This window comes from Pelecanus crispus, chromosome 10 (assembly GCF_030463565.1).
Source record: "Pelecanus crispus isolate bPelCri1 chromosome 10, bPelCri1.pri, whole genome shotgun sequence".
Classification (NCBI taxonomy): Eukaryota; Metazoa; Chordata; class Aves; order Pelecaniformes; family Pelecanidae; genus Pelecanus; species Pelecanus crispus.
Window position 1 is genome coordinate 7,069,542 of NC_134652.1, and position 11,041 is coordinate 7,080,582.

An 11,041-nucleotide genomic window follows, 5' to 3' on the forward strand; every position below is an offset into this window, starting at 1 on the left:
GCACTATTTGACCCTTACGACCTCTTGTGGCTTTGCAAAACAAAGTCCGCTTCCAAGTTCCAGTTCTTCTTTGAATAGTGTTCTGAAATATTAGCAAGGATTAAGAGATTACAAGTTAACTGGGAAGACTTAAGAGTATAAACTTGAACTTCTTTCTCTTGTAGGAAACAAAGTACTAACACAAACAAACTTAGACTAATTAAGTTTTCCTTTCAGCAGAGATTTCTAATTTTATATTTAGGCTACTATAATTGCAGAAAGATGGAGGAGTATTAAGACATTTAGTACTACAAGTACAAGCTCTTAACTGTCATGAAGCGTTAACTTTCTTTACTTGCATATTCTCCACCAACCTTTAAACAAATTATTCCTTCAGCTAATCACCTGTTTCATTTAATTTGTCATTTATACAGCTGGCACTGTCTGTAAGTGTTATTGATTGAGAGAATTTAAATGCTTTGCTTTATAAGAGAAATGAAATCACCACTACTCCCCAGTCGCCCACACACACACCCCCCCACCTTAAGAAGCCTACAGCTGGGCTACACTAGGAGGATTTCAGAAAAATCCCAGTTAGTCTTCTCATTGCTACTGCACCTTACAGCCTTGCTAGAAAGCCTGCTTATCCTCCAGTCTCCAGTGAGGAGAACCATGTTTTCCAAGCAGTAATTCAATGCAAGTTTCTTACTTACAGAGTGCCTGTCTCAACTGTAGAAGTACAGCACATTACAAAGTACACATCTACCTGCTTGTGTCTATGAAAATGAAACAGTGATTTAGTTTATTTGGACACTTCAGTATCTCAAAGTTAGACCAGATGAACAGGAACAGTTCAAGTACAATTCAGGTTGCATAGTGACAGATTTAAAGCAGTGGGGATTGGAGTATACAAGTTTGTATTATTGCTGCAAAAGAGAAAGTACCTAACAAAATGAATCCCTGCTACTCATTTTGAAAAAGAACACTTCTTTGTATTCTCTTGCAGTTATAAAATTCCCTGAGTCACCAGGCATTGCTCAGGAAGCTTAAAAACACACGAAAAATGTTCAGTTGTCTGGAGAGTATCCAGTATTACAAGTAATTGCACAAAGAACTCCTGTACCCCTTGTTGTTACCACATGAAACGTTTTCCCTCCAAACAGAATCTGACCCCATAGATCAGTGGTCTCCAAACATTTTTGATCACGTATGACATCAGTAAAAAAAACTTTAGCATGCACCCCAAATATATGTATATTTATTTATAAATTATATGCATGGTCTACTGTACTCATACTACATATATTATAAAACATACACAAAAACAGAAGTTAAATGGAGGAGACAAAATAATTTTTAAATAGTGTTTATCTTTATTAATGGTACAAAATATTTTATTCCCACACCCCAATGGATTGTCTTGTGCACCCCACTTCAGAGACCACTGCTGTAGGTGGCTAAATGTGTGCAACAAGCCGTTAGATGCATTTCAACTGCTTGAAATTAGAATTGCCTCCACAAACCTGGAAACACCATTCAGATAAGTGACCAGCAGTGACTCTCCTGAAATGTGAATAGGCACTAAGCCACTGAAGCTCAGTGGTTTGGTTTTTTTTTTTCTTTACTTTAGAATTTCCCTTTATTCTTCTACACTGCTGAACTCTGCTAGTAAACACATACTTTCTCAGAAGTGATACAAATAAGGAAATAATATTTTTATCCTTCCAAAAGGAACAACACTGTACTGATTAATATTATATACAGGCCAATACACACTCCCATCTTCAGCTGGTATTTCAACAAAGCTCAAGCTGTTTATGGATATATCCTTAAAGCTTGCAAAGCAGTAGGTTGTCTGCAATTTTTTTTTAATCCTATTTACTTTGTAAGAGGGAAATTATCAGAAAGGCAGGAGCAAGATTTCATTCAAACCTACTTACAAAACTGACAGTTTAAACACTATGTTCACTCATTCTGAAGATATGTTGGTTTAAAAAGTTTGCTCAACAGTTACAGCTATACTCAAAAGAAAATGCAAAAGAAACCTATCCCATCCTCAAAAGATTTAAATATAAGCCTTGAGCAGAAGGATTTCATGATTATGAAAAACAGTTTATTTTATTTATCACTGAACTGACTTATGTTATGTTTCTTAAGAGCCATAAGAGAAATACTGGTATAGTTGTGGTGAGCCAAGTCTAAGCAAAGTAAGGCTTTCCCTCACTGTCACCTTTTCTTCTCCCTCCATAATTAACTTTCCTCTCAAACCGCCCAACTAATCAAACTCAAAGCAGAAAAAGAATTATGGATTGGGAACAACCATTTTAAACACTAAATAAGGAAGTTATACAAAAACTTGGCACATGTGTTTCAGGAACAGAAAGTAAAGAATTTCATGCCACACACACCACATATACCCCCTCTTTTTTTTTTTTTTTAAAAACTGTTGGGGATAAATTGACCATTTAATCAAATGACAACAAGCAATATATCATTTAAACATTACTGGAAGGCATTTCAGTATAGGGAAAAACTTCAGCAACCTTCCCACATATGGCCAATGCTTGTTTTCCTAAACTGAGAAACGGACAAAGAAAAACCAAACTGAAAGTTAACAATTAATGACAGAGCAGCACATTTGCCATTTACATTTTGCAACTACCTCTTGGACAAGGTCATATACTTCTAAATTTGGCTCAGAATTCTGTTTTGCACAATGCTGTCATCTTATGTGATTTACTTCAGCATCTCAGTATGATCTTGCCTACTATCCCCTACCATGCTATCAGAGATAAAGACTTACTACATTACTCAAAATAGAGCATAAGTTTTCAAGCTCAAAGCATGTTCAAGTGGCTTGTTTTCAGTTTTTCAAAGACACAGTGAACACTGTTTCAGGGCTTTTATTCAACTAAGATTTCCTTCTTAAAAGGAAGAACCTAAGTGTTCAAGTGGAATTCTATTCGTATTGGTTCAAGCTTTTTAGGAAAAAAGTCCTCTCCCAGTTTTTATTAGAGGAGGAATTAGAGGTGTTTGGAACCAGAATTTGTAACTGATCACTGAGTGCTAATATTCCTGTTTACTAAAGCAGAGCTTTAATAAAAAAGGTCTTTGCACTATTTCCAAATTTCTCCTTCAGAAATCAATCCAACAATTTCTTCTCTTCTCAATACTCGTTCCTATTACTTTGTTTCCTATGAAGACATGTGAAATGCAATGATTTTAACTAATAAGCATACTGTTAGAACATGATCAGCTGATAGAACTAATGACCATCAGCTGGAAGTGTTAACTCCACAGCCAGGAATTAGAGCACTTCACAAAAAGTTCAAACAGTTGGAGGGAGAAGAAAAACCTGCACATACCCATAGGCACACCCCTCCTCAGTGGGCTCTGTTTTCATATTCCATCTTACAACAAGTGTTATTTCCTGGTTAAGATTTTTGCCAACAATACTTGCAAAAGTAAGTGACATGGCTAAATCACAACTGAAAATAAACTGGGAAAAGTTTTTTGTTGTTTGTTTAAATAAAGAGTTAAATCATCCTAGATCAAGTTAGATTACCATAGCATGATAGTGAGTTTTCAAGAAATACAGATTTAGTTGCACATGCAAATTTCTCAACTAGAATAACCACATGCATTTTTGTAACAAATACAGAACATTCAATGAACAGAACTAGTTTTTAAATCACAAGTTTATAGCAAGTTTAACACAATGAGAAGCATTCTCTAAAAACCCCTATGTATATTAAAGATTCACGTTCTTTATAACATTAAACATGAATCATGAAACCTCTAAACATTGACAAAAAAAGCTTTTGCCAGTAGTCTCAAATCTTTGAGACACCCGAGAGGGAAAAAAAAAAAGTACAGTCTGCCAAACTCTGGGTCCTGAGCCTCAATGCACAACCCTAACAGAATGAGTTTCTGAAACACACATTCAATATTTAATTAAGCTATATTTGAGACGTGTTTGACATTGCACTGAAGAATTTGCTTCTAAAAGAAAATTCTAAACCACCACCCGAGAAGTCTCACAGTTCAAGGGAAGTATTTAGTGGAAATTATTGCAGTCCCTTGACATCTCGGGGCTCCTGTTGCAGCTGCCATGCAACACAGCAGTTTGGAAGAGAAGCAGGAGCAAGTGTTTTCTTGTTGTCAGCCTCACTCTTTCCTTACCAGCAAATGCCCCGCTGCCCACCAAATCACTTCCTGAAGTCACCCAAAGCCCCCAGGAAAAATATTAGAAAACCTCTCAGCTTAAGAAGCTACAGCATGAATCATTCTTTGTGGGGCATAGCTTCAGCAACATAAGGTCTCTCCTGTATGCTTAATAGTATCAATTAAAGAACATTAAAAAACAAAAATCACATTCCAGTCTACCATAGTTGTTTTGAAAGAACAAAAGTGGCATATCAAATAAATGGTCACCTTTTACTACAGTTCAGACTGTTTAAAACACAAGTACTCCAAGTTTTAATGTTTCCTTACACATGCAGCTGAAATATCACCCACACTGTTAAACTGTGAAAGAACCTAATAAGAACAGTATTCACAGATGGAAAAACCGCAAGCCTTTGATACAGATGCAGACCCTTCTTAATTGAAAGGCTGCTACCTGTCAGTGCCTTCTGTTCTAAATATTTTAGTTGCAGTTAGTCTGCAATTTCCCATTCACTATTTAGTTAATACTAACACATGAGATCAAAGATGAGTCTAACCTCTGCTGGCAAAATACAAGTCACAAAAATCCACCTGAATTACAGTTTCATTTGAATTCTGGCAAAAACCACCCAACCTTTTTTTCTTCACAAAGCAAGCAATTTTCAGATCACCCCCAAAAAACCCCACCCAACAGCATATCAAGCTTAGGAGCTTTTTCATGTATTTCTTTAAAACCTAAAGTCATTTCAGTGTGGGCAGAAATTCCAAGACACCTATGCACCTGAGTTGGGACAAGTTTGGCATTTCCAGACCTCTTCATACAAGGAAAAGGGGAAGAAAGAGACAGGAACACTCTTGTTTTATTAAACTTGTCATCTGCTACTAAAACTCAACAGGAAACTAAACAAGAAACATATCAACTCAAGATTTATTTCTCACCAGGTTAGGATGAGCATACTATCAACACATTTAAGTCTCACGTTTAGGCTTACTATGCTCCATAAAAAGAATCATGGATGGAATTACAAAGTAGACCTTATTTAATGAAAGCAGAAAATAATTTATCTCTGGTAAATATGTTTGAAGGTCTTGCCTCACAGTCAAAAGCTACAAAATTGACTAGTGTATGTAATATTCAATCAGATGAAGGATATACAGCAGCCCACCCCTCTCCCCTAGTCCTCTCTGTTCTCTTTTGCAAGAAGGAGCAAGCAGCAACAGGGAACTAACTGCTCAAGATTTTTTAAGCATACATTCTTGCTGGGTTGCAGCTAATACCAATCAGTTTTGACATCTGGTTTGTCACACACGCCACAAGTATGTTGTGCTGACAAGTAAGGGTATGGAAAAGAGAACAGAATGAACACGCAAGGGTGAGAAACAGTTCAGCAACCACTGCAGCTAAAGAAGTGTCAAAAAACAGCTTGACATTTCTTATGAAGTAACTTGAAATATGAAGAGAATTTTTCTAAAGCTACAACTACCTCCTCTGAAATTCATTTTCCAGAACAGATAGGCAGTTTCCAAGACATACTACTGAAATTCAGGAAGTCAGTTTTGTATGAAATTCTTAATTCAGTAGCACGAGTTAACGCTCAGGCCATCATCATCCCTCAGAGCCATGCTTCGGACTGTTCTGCAGCCTTAAGCCTACTGATACATCTCATGGTATCCGTGGCGTTGCTCCTTACACTGTTCGCTAGCTCAAGGCCTTCACCTAAACATTTACAGGCATTAGACTTCAAAGGAACAACTCTTCTCCTCCAGTCTACAATCATGAAGAACAACTCAGGAATTCTGCAAGTAATTTCTACATGACTCCTGTAATGTCTTTGAGGAGCACGGCAAGCACACATAGCTAGAATATTAGATGGCCTTACAATTTGTGATTCAGAGATTTCACACTATCAGACTAAGAAACCTAACCTGAAATCTGTCCCCTGACACTCTGAAAATACTCTTTGATAAATATTTTTCTTTTAAGGAGAGACATGTTAAGAGGCACTGCTTCAGTTGCTGGTTCACAACCATTTTCAACAGACGAAAATCAGTACTGTAACACTAATCTCCTAAAGCGTTTAAAACAAACAAATGCTCATTTGCCTCCTGTTATAGCGCCAGAGGCAAGACACATCTTAACACCACCATACCCTTACGGACGGAAGCGATGGAGTCTTTGAGTACCAAGTCCCCAGAATTTGTGCTAGAATAATTCCAATCCGTGTATCCCTCAAAATATCTCATAGTTTTTCTTCTCTGGGGTGGTGGGAACTAGCATTACTACTAGTAATAGTTTTAGTAGCAACTATTCCCAATCTTATTTAGTCTGGCATTACTGCCCAAAGTATTATCAAGGCCAACACAATGATAATAGAAGTTTTCAGCACACAGTCTCATTCTTTTTTCTGCTGATAAGAAAATGGTGAGAAGAATTCAGTGTCTTCAATACTTTTGCCCTTTTCTATATGTGTATACACGTGCATATATAAATATATAATTTATACCACCAACACCAATAAAACAACATTTGTAAACTGTGTAAAACTACCAGTCAGGAGCAGTGAAGCAGAGCGTAAACAGGATAAACCAAGAGTGAAATCCTGATCGAGGCCTGATGCAAGGCATTTAAAGCATGGGTGAAAAACACATGTTTTTTCACTACACTGGAGTACACTGTAGACAGCTAAATTCCTAACAAAATCTATGATGCCAAAGTGATTCATGGATTTCCTGCAGGTGACTCATTAGTGCTTTCACTTCTGAGAAAAAAACCACCAGAAACATCTTGTAACCATAGGCAGGCATCCTTCAAACTAGGGCCAACCTCAGAATTTGCTTATAGCAAATATTTACCACGATTTTTTTTGCCTTTTTTAATTCAAGCTGTTCTCTCCATGATTCAAAGAGGTCAGAAATACAGCTTTTGAGATTAGCACATTTCTGAACATGCCTTTATAGTTGAGGGAGGGGAGTATTATAAAGCTTAGCATCAGCTCTTTAGATTCAGACATATATAAGGCAATGTTTTGCAAGGTTTGCCAGCATTATCTATTTCAATCCATGAATGTAAAAAGATTAATTCAGAGCAGCCTCTGTGGGACAGAATAAAACCAAGGCCTCCAAAACACGTAAAGACACATAGTTAGATTGTACCCTTTTGACAGACTATTCAACCTGTCAATGAACACAAGTTATGACTTTGTTGTTTTTTTTTTTAATATGGCAGTGACTCATCACACAGAAATCCATTTACTCATTTCCGGTCAGTAGCCTTGATTATAAATGGTCAAATGTAACAAAATTGTGAATTTGACGCTATCGAGCTTTGTCTTAATACAAGCAAGAGCTATTGATCCAAGAAACACTTCTTGGGAGAGAACTGTTTCTTTCTTGGGCTTACTTTCAACATCCTGATGTATTTCATTTCACAGCCCCAGAGCCCCGTTTCAATAAGATGATCGCAGACAGGGCTGGAAAAACAAAACTACAAACGCATTGAAATGGGAAAGCGTGACTAACAATCAAGAGTTTCAAGCAGACAAAGAGATTTCAGTATCATATTAACTTTCATTAATCTGCAGGTCACACACAATAGGGGTCACGTGTATCCTAGCTGAATATTTAAAGGTAGGCTAAGGACACAATGCTGCTGAACAGCATGCAGACAAACTGCTGGGCACTGGCAAAGCTTCTGTGAAGTTAATGGACTTCAAGGGGAAGAGAAAAAACAATCACAGCAATGGCTGCATGAAAACAAGTGACTGATACTTTTAAAATTAAAGCTTTCAAACACCCATCTCCAGAACTACAGTTCATCAGTTTGTGCTTTTATTACTCTGGGCCAAGTAAGAGCTTTTATGCTTATGCAGATGATTATAACTACAGCAGATCTAAAACTGAGCTGCGCCCCCCCCCCCCCCCATGAAAACATGCATTTCACTGACTACCAGTATTGTCTGCTAGCTTAACGTCAAGTATTTTGTAAGGTGATTTATAAATCAAAGTATTACTGGATTTTCCACCATAAGTAAAGCTGCTGGACAAGAATAAGTCATGTTAACTTGAGACAGACAGTAGTTTTATCTGAGATGCAAACAAATTGCACTGACAAAACATGACTCAAGTACGAAAACATAACACAAGGAAGACCAGCATGAAAACCAGTTCTTTGGATAAACATGGATAACAATGGTATTTCATGTTTACATACAAAGTTTTTCCAGCCTTTTAAAAAAAGCTCGTGGAGTGCTCTGTACTCAGCCAGCCAACCTGGTCATATGCGTGCTTCACTGGCTTTTTCGGCATAACATGGATCCCAATTTTAGAAAGCTGTAACATCTGTGTAACCTGCCACATATTTGGTGAAATGTCCAGCTACTTAGAGTATTTTTTAACTTATAAGCAGGTACACAACGGTCCTTTACACCTGAGCTACGTATATTACTCAAAGCAAGCTCATTTCCAAGGACGGTATTTTATTTTATAGACAGCTTACCAACTAACCTCCCAGAGAGGATATTATATTTACCATTGGTTCAAGATTTCCGTTAACACAACTCACTCGGTCTACAATTTTTATTCCCATTGCCTTCTTTACAGCCTGACATTAGCACACACGGCCCCCCTTTGTAGTTGTCACTCATACTGCCTACAGTCCCTAAAATAATTTGAGAGCAACTTGCAAGCGCAGACGCCTCTTCCCAGTTCTCCTAAGAGGCGGAGCCCACGGGATACATTTGCTCCAAGAGGCAATCGCCGTTTAGCAGCAACAGCGGCGAGCATCGCTTCGATGTCAGGCGGACAGCAACCCAAGCCGGCCCTCCGGCCCTGGCGACGCCCCGGCGCGGGTGCCGGGTGCCGGGTGCCTTCCACACCGCAAAGCCGGCGGGTTCAGGGCGGGGAGCGGGGCAGCAGGGCCCCAGCCCGCCGCAGGCAGGGCTCCCGCCGGGCCGCGCTCCGCACCGGCGCCAAGGGCGCTGGCAGCCGCCTCCCGCGGCGCCCACCGCGGCCCGGGCCGCCCCCGAGAGCCAGCGCCGGGGCAGGCGGGAGCGCCCGCCGCGCAGGCCCGACCCGCGGCCGGACCCTCGGCGTGCCAGCCCCGCCGCCCTCGCCCGGGGCTCGGCACCGCGACCGGCCGCCCTCGGGCGGTCGCCTCCGGGGGGGGGGTGGGGTGGGGGCAGCTCCGCCACCGCCCTTCCCCTCAGCGACCCCCTCCCCGGCCGCTGTCAGCCGCCGCCCGCCCCGGCGAGGCCACCCCGGGGCGGCTGGGTCCCGGCCCGCCCTTCCCCACACAGGAAACGGGCCGTGAGGCGCGCCCCGGCCCCGCGGGGCCTCACCGGCTCTCAGCCGCAGGCTGCCGTCCCGCCGGCTGCACCACAGCGCCCGCTCCCCGCTCTGCAGGATGTAGTGGTCCTTGGCTTGGAACAGCTCCATCCTCGCACGCCGACGCCGCCGGGATGGAGGGCGGCAGGCGCGCTCCCGCCGCTCCCGCGCGCGCACGCCGGGCGGAAGGGGGCGGGCCGCGAGCGGGGCGCGCTCCCGAGCCGGGCGCGGGGGCGCGCGCGCGCGCAGGCTGCCCGGCCGGTGCCGGCGCTGCAGGCTGCGGCGCGAGGCGCCTCCTCGGCCGGCCCGGCGCGAGCTGCGGGGCTCCGGCCGCCGCCTGCACGTGACCGCGGCGCGTCAGCTCCCTGGCCGCGCGCTTAAAGGAGCGGCGCGGCGCTGGGCGGGGCTTGCGGAGCGCGAGGGGCGGGGCTCCCGCTCCCGCCCGGCCCCCTCAGCCCGGCCCCTCGGCCTCTCGGTCCCTTCCCACCGGCCCCCTCGGCCTCCTCGGCCAGGTCCCCTCGACCCCTCAGCCCGGCCCCTCAGGCCGGTCCCTCGGCCCCCCCAGTCCCCTCAGCCCGGCCCCTCGGCCCTCTCGGTCCCTTCAGACCGGCCCCCTCAGCCCGGCCTCCTCGGCCCAGTCCCCTCGACCCTTCAGCCCGGCCCCTCAGCCCAGTCCCCTCAGCCCGGTCCCTCGGCCCCCCCAGTCCCCTGAGACCGGCCCCCTCGGCCCAGCCCCTCGGCCCCCTTAGCCCCCTCAGCCCGGTCCCGTTGGTCCCCTCAGCCCGGCCCTCTCAGCCCCCTCAGCCCGGTCCCGTCGGTCCCCTCAGCCCGGCCCTCTCAGCCCCCTCAGCCCGGTCCCCTCGGCCTCCTCGGCCCCCTCAGCCCGGTCCCCTCCGTCGCCTCGGCCCCCTCGGCCCTGTCCTCTCGGTCCCCTCAGACTGGCCCCCTCAGCCCCCTCAGCCCGGTCCCCTCGGCCCTGTCCCCTCGATCTCCTCAGCCCGGCCCCCTCGGCCCCCTCAGCCCTGTCCCCTCAGCCCGGTCCCCCCGACCACCCGCCGGGGAAGGAGACAGCCCGAGGCACGGTGAGGCGCGGGGAGGGGACCGGGCTGAGGGGCCGCGGCGGGAGAGGCCCGGCGGGCAGCGGGACGCTTCGCCCTCGGCGGCGGGGAGAAGCGGCGATGACCCCCGGGGGCGGCGGGGGCTGCGGGAGGGGCAGCGCGCCCGCCCCTCAGCGCCGGCGCTGCCCCGCCTCGACGCTCTCGCGGCGGGGACGAGGGTGGCCCGGCCTGGCTCCCGGGCGGCCCCGGCTCTCCTCGGGCCGCGCTCGCCGGCTCTGGGTGCCTGGAGGAGTGCCGGGCCCCCGCAGGGCATGGAAGCCTTCGGCAGCACAAGCCCCAAAGCCGCAGGAAGTTGCTAGCCACCGCAGACGAAGTGATAACAACCAAGCCTGTTTCCCCCCACGCTTTTTCAGCTTTTCCCAAGAGGGAGCAGCTTTAATAGTTGGTGGAAACAAGCAGGAGTTGATAGATCAGCTAGCGGTGAAAGTAAATCTCAACACCGTAGCACAGGACTC

The 11,041-nt window shown here is 45.4% G+C and overlaps 1 protein-coding gene across 9 annotated transcripts in view; it reads right to left on the bottom strand.

Annotated features, from left to right (window-relative positions):
* Positions 1-9,579, bottom strand: part of INPP5F (inositol polyphosphate-5-phosphatase F) — a 44,628-nt gene extending 35,049 nt beyond the window's left edge. For all 9 annotated transcript variants that reach the window (XM_075717470.1, XM_075717474.1, XM_075717472.1 and 6 more), the window contains exon 1: positions 9,483-9,579. In XM_075717470.1, coding sequence (XP_075573585.1) covers positions 9,483-9,579 — 97 coding nt within the window. The remainder of the gene's footprint in view (positions 1-9,482) is intronic.
* Between the last annotated feature and the right edge of the window lie 1,462 nt (positions 9,580-11,041).